The sequence below is a fragment of the Ornithodoros turicata genome, chromosome 2, assembly GCF_037126465.1.
Source record: "Ornithodoros turicata isolate Travis chromosome 2, ASM3712646v1, whole genome shotgun sequence".
NCBI lineage: Eukaryota > Metazoa > Arthropoda > Arachnida > Ixodida > Argasidae > Ornithodoros > Ornithodoros turicata.
Window position 1 is genome coordinate 114,951,297 of NC_088202.1, and position 19,461 is coordinate 114,970,757.

Below are 19,461 nucleotides of genomic sequence, written 5' to 3' on the forward strand. Positions count from 1 at the left end.
TGTAAACAATCTTGTTGATCACTGGCAGACAACTTGTATTATGTATGCATTAACGTTTATGCATTAACGAATTCTAATGCATTAATGACATTAACGTTTTCCTAGAGGCGAAGGATATTAGCTCCTTGTCTAGGTTAGCCAACCTGGTCCTTGCGAAGTACTCGGATTGGTTAGTAACCAAGAGACTTGTCCCCAGTAACAAAAATCCAATTACATTATTTTCCATTCTCATCAAACGCATACTTTATCCACTGATTACCGTAGCCTTTACCTTGCTGCGAACACTATACGTAGGGTAACCTCAACAAAATTTCTAAGCGTTGTAATACATGAACACGGTAAACGGGGGCCTCACATACTGAATATTCATGCTAAGATTTCTTCCGGGCTCTTTGCGCTTGGAAAGGTTAAACACATTTTGCCGATACAGTCACTTCTTCTATTATTTCATGCACTGATTCAAAGTCACATGAACTATTCATTAGAAGTCTATGGTTTAACATACAAGTCAAATTTGAACAGCGTCGGTAACATTTTAGTTTTCTTTGCTGTCAGTTAACAGCATTTTCCAGTTTTTTTTAGATAAAACTTGCTCTTCTAACTTGCAAATTTGTAAATCGGCGATATTCTTCTATAATTACATTACCATTAATCTCCACTTCCTATTTACTTAGAACAGACTCACTTACTATTAAGTTACCTGCTCCAAGAACAAATTTTGGACAGTTCACTCTTGCCTTCGCGGGTGCTAAGATATGGAATAAATTACCGTTAGATGTGCGACAGGCTAACTCGACCATAGTCTCAAACACAAGGTGACGCGGCGTGTACGCTGTACTAACCAGAGTTGATTTTGCGTTGCCATTTCTTTTTCTCTTGTTTTTTCTTTCTCTTTTCTTTTTCCTGTCTTTTTCTTAATGCATCTGCCCTACGTCTAGGTATAGATGTCTAGATAAAGTATAAATTTACATGTGTACATGTGTAAATCGGGATTATAGTGTTCCCACAAGGAAATATGAATATGAGTTGATGTTTGATTATATGGAGGACAGCTTCGCGGGCTTGCCCAGCTGTCCTGGTTGTAATAATGTAAATAACATTATATGTCAATAAAGTGACCTTGACCTTACCTGAAGTACAATTCTGATGTACTTTGCCCATCATTGTAGCTATAGTACACTCCTGTACATTGTGTGTGATTTTTCAGTTTGTTCTGTGTGTTTTTTGTTCCTTCTTCTTCTTCTTTCTTTTCCTTCTTTTTCTTTTCTTCTTTTCCTGGAATAGCAAGCCGACCCCCCTCTGGCTGACCTTTCCTTTCTTTTTTCTTAATAAACATATCCCCTCCCTTAAGATAATACGTAATTTCTTTCTCGTTTATTTGTTTTTCACATGCACTGCTAATAGCCGTTTTTATTCGCACATGTCTACGATAAACATTACGAGACAATGCAGATGGGGTGACAACCTGCCTGGCTACTGAGGTCACTGAGGCTACTGGTCACACTTGATAACCTCCAGCGCGAAGTGCCGTTTTTTATATACCAGTCTTGAAGCCAGCTTTCGCTAACATGTATACTTTGTATAGCCAAAAGTGATACGGACCATCCATACGCATCATCCAGTGATACGAACGTGCTTTCGTCGCAGCAAGATGATCAGAAGAAACAAAATGTGACAACTCTTCCCGGCTTCCACCACTTGCCGTAATGTTTATTTTCTGTGGTAGTGGATAAAATGGGTTGAAGAGGCTACCTCGTTGCAAATGCTTGTCACAGCGCTGGTATCGATGCTTTCATTGAATAGAGCTTGCAAAATTTGAGACTGCGTATACGACCATAACAAAGGAAGCTTCACAGAACAATGCACGCACAGTGACCCTGGTGTTTTATTGGAAGGCTGATTGAATGTTTACATGTTTGGTAAGCACCCATTTCATCTTTTATACATTAGGCACCGTTGGGGGCAATCGGCAAAGTAGGTTGAATTCAACTGCCGCACACATAAATTGCTACGAGTAAATGCGACGGCTTGTAGAATGTAAACAAGGCAATGGACGGACAGAAGACATTTTGTTTCAACATACAGTACAGGTGACACTTAGCTGAACAAGATATCTTTGGTTTCACGAAGCACTCTCATTTGCAAAAGGGGCGTGCTTGCAATGGACAAAATTAACATAAATTCTTGAGAAGAAACATGTGCGTATAGTTTAAACAAAGTTCAGTTGCGCTACAGAGAAATTCTAATTTACACAGGGGGACGCTCGTAGTGCCCATATGTACAGTAGTCTTTGAAATATAAATAAAGTGTAAGAATATATTAATAATGAAGCCGGCCACTTCTGGCAGGCTTCCAATGTTCCACAGCACACACATTAGACTTGTGGATCCTTGTGACCACTCAATATTGTCTCACGCCTTTGACACAAAACAAAGTTGCCAATTCGAAGCTGCCATATGTATTAAATCGTAGCGCCGATACAATGACCGCCAGCTATTCGTTGTTAAGATTTAAGAAACTTTGCCGCGACAATATTCACAATACGTTCAGGTGCAATACGTGTTGGATAAGGGCTATCGCGATGACTAGCTCAAAATACATTTTATTATACAAATTTGAGGCACACGTCGTCTCGCCTGTTTAGTTCAAGGCTAAAACGTAGTGAGCACCATGACTCGAAGCATGCAGTTCTGTGTACCTTGAACTTTGCCGAAGCTTATGCGTAGCTACACGAGGTAATGCCTAGCGATGATGGATTATGGATCGCATTGGGTTGGGAAATCAAACTGGATTGTCAAAAGGGGCCTTTCAACGCATTGAGATACATGTGTAGCGCGTTAACGCAGATGATCGTAACCCTGCACTACTCTTTCAACGAAACCCAGAGGAACTCGCATAACGAGATACGACCTGGATAAAGAAGAAGCGGTTCTAAAACTTTCACGCGCATTTATAAATTTTTTTCCTTTCGGTACAAGAACAAATGAAGAGGAAATAGGAGGTGGTCGTTCTGAGCAGTTACAGAAAGCGAACCTGAGGCCACCGAAGCCATGTCATCACATTCAAGAGTGTCCGCGTAGTGTGAACAAAGAAGTACCGTATTTTCCTGTGTATAACACGAGCGTTATACATTGCAAGAGAGTGGCTAGTGCGCGTAATGTTTGGGAGTTTTTCCCGGAAGAGCCGTTCCGAACGAGATGCCGTGCAACCTCAAGCCTCGAGCCTTGGCACACCCGCTTGACGTGGGCGTAGATCGTTCGTTTAAGTGCCGTGTTAGAGCCAAAATGGGGAGAAACTGATAGACGTCGAGCACGATCGAGACCACGAAGAGTCGACAGAGGCGGCTGGGCTTGCCAAGGTCGTGAGGTGGGTATAAGAAGCATGGGGTGACGTACAGGTGTCAGTTATGCTGAACCCACTTCACCAGGCTCGCGCTATGTTGAAAAGGAATGCGAGACAGCGGCGAGGAGAGTGATATCTCCTATGACACCAACTCGGATGGGACTTTGGTGGCTTCAAGTAAACGTTGCGTCCGTGATAGATATAATAAAAAGTACACACACAACGCAGGTGTGGACACACTAACGGTGATGTGGCGTTTACAGTTTCCGATCGGTAACAGCGCGCCGGTGTTTCTACACCCGTTGCGCGCGTTTCGCATCAGGCGTTTTTCGCTAATTTTCAAAGCGGGAGGGAGGGCACGTTATACACCGGAAAATACGGCAGTTATTTGAAGCGGCCAATGATGTGAATCTACATTCTTCAAATATGTAGCCCAGGGCTCGTCAAGGAGCATGCTCTTAATAGGCGACATTCATGATTACGCATGCATAGTTTACTACGAATTTACAAAGTAAATAAAAAGCTAACATTAAACAAGATAAATAAAAATAAAAAGCTCATAAAAATAAAAACTAAATAAAGGATCATGCGCACGTTCCTCGGACTGATGCCTCGGGCAGACGTCGTCATTTGTCTTACCGATGTTGGAAACATTAGGTGCAGTCGCAACGCCGACTTTCCATACTATCGAACCGTACCCGACGTAGTACAGTTCCCAATCAGCATAATGTACGCAGCAGTGCCTCGCACTGGAAAACTTTATGCCTCGTTTATCACAATATTTTTTTCTTTTCTTTTTTTTTACTGGCATCGTAAATAATTCCTTAAATTAACTCTCGGAGTACTGTTTGCGCAACCCTACAGCCCAATTCGAAGTTTCATCTCGAATATTCCCTAGCGGCTCCCACTGTAATCGTTGCTATAAAAGTTGTTGTTCATCTATCTTCTTGCGATGCTCAATCTTCTACTTTACCTGAACAAGATAAAGGCGGGTAGTAGCGCGCTCGCTTGCTTCGACCACCAACATCTATTCGTTAAACTCGGTAAAAATGCACGACGAAGGACACATGTTCGCAAGTAAGTAAAAAGAACGGACGTCATAAAAAATAGGGGTAAATGTAAATCTGCTTCCATGATGATTACGCCTGCGGGGATTCGACTTTTCTGAGAAGGATGACTATCATGTGCAAAAAAACCGACGTCGTAGCATGCTGTGCAACCTCGACTCTTTTTTTTGTTGTTGTTGCGCACGTTGCCGCTGTACATTTATAGAGTTTGAAACGTTTTGCAGTTCTCTCCTACATTCTGATATATCATAAAAGGCTAAGACAATCGCAGGATGATGATCGAGATGATGAGCCACCAGAATGGAGAAATTTGCGATCCCGAAGCACGTTGATCTGGAAATATAGGAAAGATAACGTGTATGATAAGCGTTAGTTAATCAGTTGTGTATAAGTATACATATCAGAGCACTGCACGGACTTGGGCTTACCCAAAGCCCGAGCCTGGCCCGACCCACGTTCCGTGCTGAGTCGGATAAAGTCTTCTTTTTGTGCGCCTGGGCTGGGCTCGGGTTTGACATCATACGGGCCCGGGTCTGGCCCGAGCCCGCGGTCAGGCCTAGGTCGGGCTCCAGCCTTTGTCACCCCAATATTAGTTAACCATAGTCAAGTTTTACAGCACGCTATACTGGGCCGGGCCGGTAGTCTATAAATTTCTTCGTTTATAAATATTTATAATAGTATTTTTTAATTATAGAAATAAAGTTATTCGGGTTTGGGCCGTGCCCAGGCCAGTTATGGAGCAGTCGGGCGGGGCCGAGCCTGGGCCAAAGAATGCGGCCCTGCAGTGCTCTAGTACATATTAGAAAGATAGAGGAAAGCCGAACTCGAAATAGAAGTACAGAGCTAGTATGCCATGAATAGCGACACATGTAGCCAAAGTTACTTTCGCTATAATTTACGGGTTCAACAGGACAGGGACACTAAATTAGAAACATTTCTCTCGAAATGAAAGATGGCAACAATACAAAATGAGCACGACTCATCTGTCGCATCGATCGTTTCTGAAGAGGCACGAAACGAAAATGGCGCAAACATCCTAACCCATCATATTATACGTCAAACAGTATTAAAGACGAAAAGAAAAAGGAAAGAGCAAAACACACAGACACACAGAGCTCCACTATAGCTCTCCTACGTTTCCTAGTAGAAACGCATCTGATTGATATTTTGTGACACCTTCTGTTCCCTCGTTTGTGACAAGTGTTCCCACTAGTTTGTTCGTATGCTTGTCTCCCGCCCCCCAACTACCGGGTTTTCTCCTTTTCTTTTCATTTTTTTCCCAACTAACTGCGGCTAAATGGACTGGGGTAGCCAGTCTGACTTCGTCGTGACTTACGTCCCCATTTTTTCTTCATCTATCACATTACATTACATCCACTAGCAACGAGGTTGTCCTCCGATTTCGAGCACAAAAATCCTCGTTGCTATTGGAGCTGTGTGTGTGTTTTCGTCGTGTTCTTCATGTTCGTGTTGTTTTGCTCCATCATACGTCAGGACCAACGGGAAACCGCCCTGCATTGTGGCGCCTATTAGAAAGAGGGAAAGCGTGACCGAATGAATCTCGTTCCTTTTGCATTGCTCTCAAAGTAACGGTACCTTTCATTTCGCGAGGAGAGATTTTTGCAATAGATTTTTGCAAAAATGAAATAAAACAAGGACACACTTGCTTTTTTAATTAAATGTATTGCTATCCATGCAGATATTAGCTCTGTACTTCTATTTCGAGTTTGGCTCTCTTCGGGACTACTGTCGCACAGCATTTTATGTATCGTCTATCTCTGCCGTCAAACATTCCATGTCTCACGTTATTTTGCAATCGCGAAAGTGCAGAAGTCTTTCTGATACTGTGCGCGGCAAGTTCCACGTACATGGTAGACGTATTCCAGTTTTTGTTTTGTTTTGCATTTGGCGCCATTAGATTCCTGTTCCCTTGACAGTTACAGTAACAGCGCGTCAATCCAAATGTTCTTTTAAACTGACGTTTTCCAGTGAACATCTTGAACTAACTACTTAATAATAGCCATCGTCAGGAAGAACTTTCGCCGTTATGTTTTCTGACGCGGTTGCAATTTATAGCAACGGTGGTTCCATCTAACAGAACACCGTTTGAGACATTTGAGTCTGCCGAAGCACCATTAAGAAGTGTCGAAGTTGTGTAATGGTATTATTTCCAAACGTTTACGACTTTGCTGGCGAACGTGACATCCTGTAGAACCTGAGCACCGCACAGCCGTCAGCTTCAATTTGGAAGAGGGTACTGCATCTCGGAATCATCTATCTCATAACTGTTAGTGCCACTCAAAACTCTGGTACATTTTATTAAATATGATGACCGGAAAGAAGGAGAAAAAAGCAATCGAACGGAATGTGTAAGGTTCTTACCACTTTCTGTTACCTTGACCAAACCTGTAACAGAGAAACACACGTGTTGAAAAATTGTTGATCGACATGGAGAAAAATGGTGAAGCAAATCCGTGTGCATCACGTGTGGTAAGTATGATTGATCGATTGATGTGTCATGTGGCTCTGTTGCCACCGCTAGGTATCGATTTGCTGGTGCGCAGTAGGTCCCCACAAACGCAAATGTGTGACAATAATTGACTGCGAAAATAGTTTTTTTTTAAATTCCGTGTTAGCGCCGCGAAGCAACCGTGGCTACGAGCGGCGTACAGACGTAGACAGATGGAGGGAGGACAGCAGGAAGGACTGGGGAACAGGGGGGCCGAAGATAGTGATGGTTAATAAGTAATCGTTCGCCAGTTCTAGCTACCTGGTATAACATCTGCGCGAATCATCTCGAGCTTACTTTTTTACTTTAGCACTCCAGAGATTCGGCTATCAAGTAACAGACTAAAGAAAACCTGTCCAACAAAGAAGGACACTCTTACGTTGTGCGACGGACAGCAAGTTGGTAGTGCACCCTTGCATCAGAATAATATACGTTCGTAGAGAACACCTGCTTGTTTCTGACGACGTATCGCACGTAGTACAATAACACAACTACATACAAGAGCCAATGTTCTCGCAGCCACCCGCACCAGTGTCCCCCAACTGCGACCTCGTCGAAACAACACCTTGCCCCACACCAGTACGTGTGACTGCGCAAGGTTTTTGTTTTCTCTATCGGGAGCTGATTCACTTCGGCCATATAGTGCTAATACGGAAGTCACTGCTCTAGTTCCTGGCCTCCAACCTTTGTGCACGTCGGTTTAGCTGCAAGTGAAACACCGCTTAGTGTCTTTTTCCCTTTGGCTTAGTTCCGGGTCGGCATTTGTACTTGCACTTTGCGCTTCGGCCAGTAGCTCTTCGTCCAGCATCGTTGGGGTCTGCAGTATCTGCTGAGGCGGCTGCTTTGATATTTTGTGCTGATGTTGCGAACGCGATTACGGAAATCCGATTGACGCTTTCCGGAAACAAGATTCCTTACGCTGCCCAGCACATACTCTTTCGTTCTCTGGTGCTATTCGTCTGCTCTGGACGCGGTCTCACATCAGCGCTGTTACACTCTCGTTTTCTGGTTCAGGAGATGGTATAACGAAAATTATGCTTTCAGTCTGTACTAATGACACCTCTGATACTTCTGTTCTATCTTTTGTAATATTAGTCACCATTTACCTGTGAACAAAGAATGCGAGTAGTGGTGCATCAAATTCGGCTTGCAGATAAGTAGCACTGCAATCTTTTGAAAGTTGGATTTCACAATATGTGCACTCAAATGCAACAATGTGATAAACATGACGTGCTAGTGATGCTTTTGGGGCTGAAAATCACAGAGGCGCATGACAACTTTAGCACCATGCATGCCAACCGATGACGCATATCGAGCAAAAGATGCGATGATGTTTTGTGAATAGCAGTTCTTGTCGCATTCGAGTAACGCGTTATGAAACAATCTGCACACAATCTGCATGCAAATTTCACGGGAAGCATATAGTCCGAAACATGAAATTAATAGACGGCTTACCATGCATATTCCTGTGCATCGATCGCGCACTGTGGCTGATAGCCCTGTGTGGCCCACCTAGTATGTTAGAAGAAACAGAAAAACAGGCGACTTGCATGTTAGGATGACTTTGGATTAGCATAGCAGCTAGACATCATGTTACACAAACTATGCACGTTTTCTCTACGACAGCATGGACAAGGAGATGCTTACACTGTAAATTCACAGTCATCGTGCAACGCCAAGTGCACGTACGTATTCCAATAGCCAATAGCGATTTTTTGAACATCGAAAGACGTTCACAATAAACATTTTTGAAACCGTTAATGTGTGCTACCCAGGTGTGCTACCCACGACCTACTACTATACTAGAGACCTGGACATGGGCAAAGCTACCAGCATCGGGGTAGTAGTCCTGACGGTCGCCGCTTCGCTATGGGATTTGGCGCCAGCTAGTACTATTCGTTATCACATGATTTGCCGATAATTGTGATTCAAAACGCGTGCTAGAAATTAGATAGCTCGTATTTGTTACACTGTTCTGGGTCGCGACTGCACTAACAATAGGTTTCCAGTATTCACTACAAATCCCGAAATCCCGACAATTTTTCGAAAAAAAATCACGAAATTCCGGAACGTAAAAACAGCCGGGATTTCGGGATATCCAGGATCCCAACACTTCACGACAAGGTTCATTTTTGAAGCACAAGCCCATCCTCGAGGAGGAGCACGAGGGTCGAGTCGACGATTGTTGTCAGTAGACGATTTCAGGAAATCCCAGTGCGCCTTGCGCACGCATTGCATCCTGGGAGATGATTGTAGCGAGGAAGGGAGAACTGTCCCTCACGTTTCGTTTTCGCTGACCGAGAAACCTTCTGTTTGGAGACCTTCTCCTCATTTGTTATGAGCAAGTTGCCATAGTTCAAACCGGCGCTAAGCTCTGCGGGATTTTCTGAAGTCGTCTATTTTAACTCTTTTTTTTTTTCAGTACATGTTTTCAGCATTCGTAAAATGCGGTGGTTAAACACTCGAGAGACATCACCATTCAACACCTACGAATGTCACTTTTTCCTGCGACTCTGTGTGGCAATACAGACACTGTCTCAGTATGCTACATGGACGTATACGCCCGAGGAATATTGCAGGGGGACACAATGGCGGCTCAATTGACGTGCAGACGAGAGGTAAAAACTGACGCTGACGCCAGATTTCAATCTAAAAATGAGGTCCGGGCTGCATAGAGGTCTTGGGCATCGCGGAGCGTGAAAGGAAGAGGAGCCAAATAGGACCTCTCCCTCGGACGTTGCCGCCGCCCACGCAACTTGGCACCTCGCTCGCACCCGGCTGTGAGATGACTAAACGCGATAACGGTCGTCCGAGTAATAGCAGAGGAGCGAACTTATCGCGATGGGCGCTTCCTTTTGTACCTTCCCAGATTGGTCTTCCTTCCCCTTCACGAATTTTGCTGGGCTTTCGCGCACTGAATTTCGGAGATGCATCGCGAATTTGTCCTTTTTGGTGTGGCCAACAATATGCTATATTCTTTGCTGTGGTTCTGTGTTGTGGAAATCTTTGAACGAATGTACGGAAGAGCGAGAAAGATGGAACGCGCGATGTTTCAGGTTCGCGAACACGTAAGGTGTATACGGATGAGGTCTACGACCGTTGTGGCTGAACTGTCGGGAGGATATGTTGAAACTGTAGAATAAACGAGGGAGAAGAACGTCCATCGTTATAGGACTGTGAAGGCACAACGTCGCTGTTTCTACTGCTGCCTGCGTGACTGCGGTTACATCTCGCTCTAGTCGCAATCGTAACAGGCGATGGCGTATACAATCAAACTAGCGGCAGACTTTCAAGTGAAAAACCACGAGCGCATACATATCACATGGCAAAAGTAACAGAGGGACGAAGGAAGATATATTGATTTAAACTTTGAGACATGCAATATTTCCCTTTCTCTTCGATAGCGCTGTAGGTTTCGGATATCTTTACACAGGCTCGCCTTAGGCTATTTGGTCAATTCATTCGCGCAAGAGAGCTTGAAGCCCTCGCTTTGCGATATACAAACGTGTACGTTAGTTCCGTGTACAGATACAAGTTTGCGCGTTTGATATTACGGGAAGCTCGACAAAGGACATAAGTGTTGGGTGGAGGATGGGCTATTGAAACCGAAATTGCATTGCATTGTAACTGGCAATACATTGCATTATCGAATTTTCATTCTGTTTAGATAGTTTTCCACGTTTCCATTGTGTCCTGATAGTTTTGTTTCGTGTTTTAGAGCCCCTTATGTAACGCAGCTATCCAAGTATTGGTTGTTATGCACCGGAACAAAGCGCGGTAAAAACCGCTACAGCTGACAAACTGCGATATGTTCGAGCTATGTGTTGGATTACGCTGCAAGCAGCAAGTTTGCGTGGCAGAAATAGAAAAACTGTTTCACTGTGCTTGCTGTCGGCACTGGGCATGGGAGCGCATGAAATAGGTAAGAAATTCCATAGACAAGTAGAGTGAAAACAAGATAATGCGTAAAATGTTAACGAAAATAATGCACGTCCTCTCCAGATTAAGTACACAGCAATTATCAATATAATGAATACAGAAATCTGCAGACCATATTCCCCGTGACATATCGCCATACACCGTGGAAAGCAATTTTCGAAGATAAAGCAAACCACTCTGGTCGCGCACGAAATTTAAATTATACGTAAGTTACACACAGGGTCCTCTGTCAACCTCTGTTTTACGTGTGAATAGACCTCTACCCGAGAAACGCCATAATGACGTTGGTGGGCAGACTGAAACCGAAACAAATCGGAAGGGGAGGGCTGAGTGGGAGGCTGAAGAGTGGGAGGTGGGAGGCTGAGTGGAGGGCACGAATGGGCACATGTTCGCTGCCTCCTATTTAAAGAAAAGCAGAACCGAAGGTCGCGTCCCTTTCAGGGACCATCGTAATCCGCTCAAGACCGTGGATTTCGAGCGGGGCCTTGTTCGCCCCTAGCTTCCACCGTAGTTAAATTCTACGAAATAGACGACCCACACCCCTACGTCATTGATTACGTAACGCCGCTGCGCAAAGCATGCTGATGGGCACTATCAGCTCTATCAGCCTATCAGCCGACGCGTTTTTCCGCTTCTTGCCCACCACAGCAAAATATATCATCGAACCACTCTTCTCGTGATGTCACATGTTTGTAAACAGAAGGTCGTCTATTGGTAGCGCTATCGAACACCATGACGTCATTTGTTTACAAACAGGGAGAGGTCTATTGCGCGCTCTGTCCTTGGCTCGATCACTTTATGAAGAAATGGCAAAACTCATTTACGTACAGAGCAACTGTTCTCACAATATGAAAGCAAAACCAAATGGCCTCCTAATGGCCCTGTACAGCTCGCATCAGAGTTAACTTGAACGCCATTCCGGCCTGCGGACCCTGGTGGTGCTGAGTAGAAATAACGGCGGAGGGTGTTTTTGGTCGTCTATTTACAGTTCGAAGGGTGACCCTCGTTATGAAGCCGTTTTTTTTATTCCGTGCTAGCGCCGCGAAGCAACTGAGGCTATGAGCGGCGTACAGATGTGGACAAATGGAGCGAGGACAGTAGGAAGGAGTGGGGGCAGGGGGGTTAGTATGCGTTCTGGGACGACCTTCGGGGGAACTGTGCCGACCATCCGTTTGGAAAGTCTTCGGAAAACCCAGGGAAAACCTCAGACAGCACAGCCGGGGGTAGGATTCGAACCTACCACCTCCCAGTCTTCAGCACGACCTTGGCTACCAAAAAACGAGGCGTTGTTCTCTTCTAGGCGCTGCCAGGGTGTGTCTCTTCCCACTTCGCAGACTGGAGCGGTGTTCAAGTTAAGTTTAACGTGAGCCGTACTATAGTTGCGTTCAAACTAAGAAGGGCATCTCGCGAGCTCTAGGTGGTCTTTCGTAACATATCGTTATAACATTGAAGCATATGAAAATAACTATTGCGAGACATCAATATCTGGACAGAATTAATGATCGAACAACTTTCAAACACTACATTGTCTTCTGCAATTGTCAGAAAATGGAAGAAAAAAGAAGATGTACCAACAATAGGTTAAACACGCGACTATAGTCCGAAAAGTTTTGCCTCCAGGAAAGCTTTTCCCGGCGATACAAAGCAGGACAAATAGCTCTCAATACATCTATTAAATGTAGACACGTTTGAATCCGTTGAGCGTCGGCCCCACCCACGAGAAAGGATTTCCTTGCCGTTAGCTGAGCAACGCTGACGTGATAGGTGGATCATAGATCCTTTTATAGGTCATCGCTAAAGCCGCGGTGCACTGCCCTTTGGGATTTTGGGGTGAGTGATGAGCGCATCTCTACAGGAGTAACATACTACGGCTATACATTAGACTGATATATTTGACGTCATGGGGCATAACACCTGGAGACAGCTGTTGACATCCGGTAAGGAAATCTTTTTTGGACGGCATCGTGTTCTTGGTTTTGTCTATTGTGGTCGACGTTAGGTTCTATTGGCTCTCGTCGAGCGATAATATCCGTCAGAAAAGGAACCTCAGAACAAAGCCTAGTCGAGTCAGACCGGCGACTTATACTAGTGGAGACAAGTAATGATTCCTAGACATACTATACACGTAGATAACAGCTATGATGCGGGAAGAAGATCTCAATACATTAAAATGGCCCATGAGCAAACGGTGCGTTCCATCTTCGTAAGATGCTGTTGCGATAAAGCACAGTAAGATAATGCACCGTGTTCCGGCAATTAACGTTCCACCGCGGGAGAACATGTATAAGAGAAAGCAGGTATAACAGGAGATCCGAAAGGAAGGGTATTATGCCCTATGGACACAGCTGGCGGGCGCTTGTCACATACAACAATAATAATGTGAATGACGAAAAGTAGAAAGTACACCGTTCCGGTGAAGGAATCAAAGTGAACGTTAGGAGAAGAACGCCGGAAACATCGACTAACTAGGTCGCAATAATAAAGTCAGATCAGGGTGCACATCAAGGATTTCGACTTCGACTCACATCCCCATGAGTTTATCACATCACCATCAGGTTTAAAGGAGACAACGCTAATGCACACGGCACTTCAAAATAAAGCAGTCCCAGGTGCCTTGCCGATTTAGGCTCATCGTATCCGATGCAGATGTGACACTCATGGGACTCAACTGCTGCTAAACAATGACGATCACCAATTCTCCCGCGAATGCACTCCCGATTCCCGAATGCGTTTGCTATCCTAGCGCCTCTATTCAATGCCGTGCACACACAACACAACGCGACAGGAACCCGGTTCAGACGTCAGTCCAAATAGGGGTGACGTTAGAAAGGAATTATTTTGAATGGTCGTTTTGCTTGTCTATTTTTCGAAGCTGTGATACGCGGCGCTCTTCAATAGGTCTAACGTGGCGAATGGGATATAGATCGGTTCCCGAGACACTGGAAAGTTCACTGCTCTTTCTCTTTGTTTGCCACTTTGCGAAAATTTACTCGCAAGTTTGCAGATATATTCGTCCTGACAGCTGCCTCTTGTGACTGCGTGCGAATGTCGCCCTTTCTAAACCTGTTCCACGTCAGTTTTTCTTTCCTTCGCAGTGTCGCACACGCCCTCACGATCCCGTTAACGATAACGTATCGAGCAGTGAAGCGATGGTCTGGCGAAGGAGAAAGTAACACGGAGAAATATGTTGGCAAAGACAAAGTGGTCCTGCTAGCTTTGGGCCCGTCCAATCCATTGCGAGTAACACCTCGGGTTTGCATTCGCTTTTTCTGCTCTGGAGCCAGCTCTGTATTTGAGAAATGGGCGTTTGAGAAATGCGAGTGCGGCATGAATGTTACAAAAATTGATCATCTCGGGAATGGCGATAGCAGCTTCGTATCTGGGCTTTGACGTACAATCGCGAGAAATACACTTCGCGTTGCGCACTCTCAAAAATATTTTTTTAATCCTTTATGTCGCAGCACGGCGTGATGTGTGTTGGTAAGCAAGAAAGAGAAGCAGACGCGAATTGGGGAAATGTTGAGAAATGGGGTGGTCAGAAAACTACAGCGCTCCATGTGTAATGCGCGCTTACGTAAGTCAAACTCCTTTATAGCGAACACCTTTTTAACGAAAATACCACTACAGCATTTTTTTTTTTTTTTTTTTTGCTGTTCCGCTGGAGCCCTATAGGTCCAATGATGGACATCCTTTTTAACGAAAATACCTTTACTGCAATTTTTTTTTTGCTGTCCCCTGAGTTTCGTTGTAAAGGAGTTTGACTGTATATACAAATTCTGAACCCTCGAGAAACTTTACAAGAGCGTGACCTGCTGGCACACAACGAATTCGTGCTGCTTCCTATATGTAGGAGCATACACACGACGATTATACGCATCTCATTCCTCTATCTGATACATGTAGAACGCAAGATCACAATGCGTTAACGGGGATCTCACCTTCCTCAACGAAACAACAGGAGGCTGGGTCTACCAACTAATTAGAACGCACACTTGGGGTGAATATACGATTGCAGAAAATCCCAGGGCTCCTTGCGTGCGCGTTGCATCCTGGGAGATTACTTGAATGAACCGTCCTTCACGTTTCGTTTTCGCTGACCTTGACTCCTCGTGGACAATCGGCTTAGAGAGAAGGAACCGAAACAGCATGGAGACCTTCTCCTCCTTTATTTCCAGCAAGTCCCCATAGTTCAAAGCGGCGCTAAGCTCTCTGGGATTTTCTGAAGTCGTCTATTCACACATACGTTTCTTGAGGCGGCGCTGCGCCCGCGGAGACGCGAAGCGTTTCCAGCCGCTTTTCGAGAACCGCTTCGTGCTGCGGCTCTCGAGCGCGGATCCGCAAACGCTTTTCATCTAGCCAATCGAAGCACTCGCGGAGGGGAGGAAATGGTTTTCTTTGGCGGGTCTCCTTACGCAACAGCAATACCGCGCGGGGATCGTTTGTCCCGCTTCGAGTGTGTTTGATGCGACCGTATGAGTGACTTCATTGTCACAAAAAGTTGTTTATTGTCTGAGCTGTCAACGACGAGCTGGGAATTTACGCGAAACACAGAATCAACGAAAATAAACACGACTTGAGTGTGATCATGTGTGTTGGTTGCCGGCAAGTAAACCTGTGTCTCTCTTCTTCTGTTGCTCCTTCTCTGCATCTGCATTATATTGGGTCACGTTTGTCGTTCCGACGATTCATCATGCAAGCAGAAATGCTTCGCAATGTAAATCTGTACAAAGAGCGTCTGTAAATCTGTATGTAAATCTGTACAAAGTGTCCGTGCAAGTCTTGACGTAGCAACCGCAACGAGACGCGTGCGCACGCCGGCGACTCGGCTGTGTGTGATCGGCTCCTTAGTTCGGTGACCGAATCCGTTCGTGGATTACCTCATCCGGTATCAGCCTTGGTGCCAACGAATTTTCCCGTTTCATCACATGGGAAGATGATGATGATGATGATTCGGGTTTTGATTGCGCATCAGCTACTCAGGCCATAGCGCGCCAAAACAGTGGTTGGAAAGGTAAAAGTAGTAAATTAATCCAATTAAGTCCATGAAAAGAATCTCAGAACCTCGATGCATAAATCCTGCGGTCATCGGGGCCTATACGACAAGGCTGTGCATGCAGGACGACCCCGCCGTCTTCGGAACGCGTGACGCGCGCATAATTATAGCGGATTAAGGATGCAGAGATTAACGTCCTAGCTTATTATCTCGCCGTGCGACGCTATTTCACATGCCGATGGGTTTTGGGTAAGAAGCATGCGAAGGACAGGGTCTTCCCCCCAGCTTTTGTGCCGTCATTAGTGGCTTAAGGGACGTCTCCCGCCATAGCGGTGCCAAGAAGGAGGGGGACTGATCGCATCGATATCGTTTGACGCCTGGTTTAGATGTGCAGAAGGTGCTATAGTATATGGCCGTGAAACGCACGGAAGCGGTGTATTGCATCGAAGGTGTGCACAGGGGCGAAAAATATTGACACACCTCTTAATAGCTCGAGTCGACCCAATATAATTGCAAATTTTCGTAATTAGATATGCGGCTGGTTGAAGGTCTTCCTTTACAGCCTGGGCCGAGGGGACGGTTGATTGTGCTCGCTTAATGGATATCAATCAAGGCAGAAGCGGAAAGGACCGGAAGATTTTTCCTAATTTCTATCGCTTCACGGTTTGTGGTCCCCAAGCATCGACGATTTCTAAAGTATACTTGAATTATGTAGTAATGTATTTTGTTGGGCTTAGAGTCATGCAATGTTCCGGCACACCTTCTCGCGTCGCCAGTGGCGTCGTGGACCGTGCTTATACGAGCACGTCTACCGCACTCGAATGCTATCTATTTACCTTACATGAAACATCACGCTAACGCTAGCTGTTTGTCATACTAATACTGACGTATACACACAACCGGTTTTCATGACGGATTATACTAAGTACAACAACAAAAACAACAATACATGATGGAAAAGTGATGATCACATGAGATGTCTCGCCCCCCCCCCCTTTATTTTATTTTTTTTTACAGATACCAAGTACAGCCGCACACCAAGCCCGCAAGAGTATATCTAATCCATTTTCTCTAAAACCTGCTTGTAATTCCTACCCTGCGACCTTGAGAACCTTAGCCTCAGAGGCGCAGCTTATACATTTGGCGAGACAGAGAACTACATAATACCAGAGATAGAGAGAGAGAGGGCCTAGATCAGGAGCAGTAGATTTCGAACGTTTCATTGAGAAGACGTCTAAATACTATTGCAGGAACATGGTGGCATTTGCCAAATTATTCCGGACGCCAAAAATTACAAACGTCCCTATTTCCGTCGCCGCCCACGCGGACGTTCCTCGACAGAGGGAGAGAGAGAGAGAGAGAGGAAAGAGGAGAGTGCCGTTTAGTGGTGAGAAAAGCAGACACAAGAGAAAAGCGAGCGCGTTAGAGATAGCAAAGCCGGCCCCATACAAAGGCGCTGAAGTCGATCGGTGCAAGATATTTCCTTCTTGCGAAGACGTGGCCTTTTAAAGATAATGGCGGTAACGCAAAGGGACATGGCGCATAAAGGCTTCTTTGCATTATATCGTGCACCGCAAGGAGTATCTGTCCTTCCATCGCTCCGATCCATACTTTCGTGTGGCTACAATGGGGGGAAAGGTAAAGGACCGCCCTTCTTGGGTCAAGGGGCCTTTGTGGATGTTTGTATAGTTTCGTGCGGGTTCTCTCTCACCCGATCTTCTAGTTCAATGTCAGTATCTCAAAGGAACTGGTGCCACAAGCGGTGGACACAGGCGCAGAGAGGGCAGCAGGGAGAAGTAGAAGGCAGGGGGTTTGCGTGTGTCCTCAGCTGACTTGAATTGGAACCGTCCCGTCATCTGTCTGGACCACGTGGCCCGGACTGCAGGAAAGCCTGATGGTGAACATCAGACAACACAGAGTGCGTACTTAAAAATCGGCAGCACCCTCAGAATAATAATAATAATAAGAAGAAAGGAGTTACGGGGGAGTAACTTCTTACTCTTACTCCATTTTCACTCCCCCTCCCAGTCGCTTACTCCGTCTTTCTTCCTGCGTTTGCCATGTAACTCCTTCACTGCAAATAGGTACTCCCTCTTGTTGTCCAACTTGTGATCAACAAATGATATGTGACGCCACTCTCATTCTCGTACGGTGACTTTTGAGTTATAAACTTGTGTACTACGGCGCAGCCGTCCATATGTTGCATCATTTTTGTCATATATTCCATCCTTTTATACTAAGACTCTCAGGTGATGAAGTTCTCACCCTTACGTGAGGGCATATCCTGAAATGTGGCATTCTAACGTATTAATTACGTCGAATACATGGGGTAGCTTCGACAGCAATCCTTCCCCTCTTCTCCCTCCCCTAGGTGCACCGAGCCGCCACTTCAGAGCAGGCTAACCGCACCTTCTCCCTACATCCCCCACCACCACCACCCACCACCAGGTCGAATACTTATCCCGGACTTTACAGCGTTCGCAGGCGCTTCCTAATGAAGGCTGCCGAGGGAAGCTCGGGTGTCTTTTCTAGAGAGTAGTTCCGTGGGACTACCCAAATTTCTTAGAAGAAGGCATCGCACCCCTTACCTCTTGTAAACCACCATAGCACTTCCCTTCCTCTTTCACTATACGACGACTTTCACTATGTACTACGACGCAGCAATTCAGCTTTGGCTTCGAATTGCTTACAAGCGTATACAAAGATATTCCAAAGTCGAAAATGTCATAGTGGATTCCAAAGCATCTGCAGAGGTACTGGCATAAAGCTGTTTCATGGTGTCAGCATGATATGCGTAACTGGTGTTATAGTCACTCCTGGGAAATGGAGTAAAGTGGAACTCCATCTTGGAGGGTGTAAGCTCTACTCCGAGAGGGAGTGTTGTAAGGGTTACTTATTCCTGACGGCACAATTTTTTTTTTTTTTTTTCAGAGTGTGGTGTTACCGCAAATACGCCCGGATACATGAAAAATGAGGACAAAAGCTACGCAAAAGGTCATGCCATCTCCGAATTAAAAACACGAAACACATTCAACAATGCATTCGAGTCTAGCAGCTGTAAACTGAAATTTCTTAACAACTTACTTGGACGTTAATACTGCGTATGTATGCTCCATGCGCTTGAAACTTTACTCAAAGGTGGCTCTGCATATCCACTTTATTGCATGTCAGAATTGTCCGGATTGGTGTTTACGTTGAAGAGAGAGCAAAAAAAAAAAAAAAAGAAATCGGTTACTTCTGCCTGGAAGACCGGGAAAAAAGGCGCGATTTTCTGTAGTCCTTTTTCTTGTCAGCTGTGCAGCAGTGTGTCGCAGGCTTATTCTGCCAATGCAACTACACATCCTATTTCTTTCTCCATTCATCTAGACATTTGGAAAATATGGTCACTCTTGGTTTTCCGGTGTTTCATTGAAAAATTAATGCATCCGATGATATCCACGGGGCAAGACGCGGCAACTTAATCTCATTTAAATTTAATGCAATTTAAATTTAATGTAATTTAGAAATTGATAAGTCAACCATCAGGTGGCTTTAGTCTTCTTCCTCAGGGATTCCTTTTTTTTTCATATTACCAAGGTTTTTTTCAGCAAATTTTCCTGTTTCTTAGAATA

At 45.1% G+C, this 19,461-nt stretch overlaps 1 protein-coding gene across 2 annotated transcripts in view; it reads right to left on the minus strand.

Annotated features, from left to right (window-relative positions):
* Nucleotides 1-1,867: 1,867 nt before the first annotated feature.
* Nucleotides 1,868-19,461, minus strand: part of LOC135385968 (uncharacterized) — a 261,800-nt gene continuing 244,206 nt past the window's right edge. The window contains exons 4-6 of one of the 2 annotated variants that reach the window (XM_064615625.1): nucleotides 8,374-8,430; nucleotides 6,792-6,815; nucleotides 1,868-4,742 (exon numbers count right to left, since the gene is read on the minus strand). In XM_064615625.1, the coding sequence (XP_064471695.1) occupies nucleotides 4,666-4,742; nucleotides 6,792-6,815; nucleotides 8,374-8,430 (158 nt within the window). In that variant the 3' untranslated portion in view covers nucleotides 1,868-4,665. The remainder of the gene's footprint in view (nucleotides 4,743-6,791; nucleotides 6,816-8,373; nucleotides 8,431-19,461) is intronic. The other variant, XM_064615626.1, reaches the window with a different exon arrangement.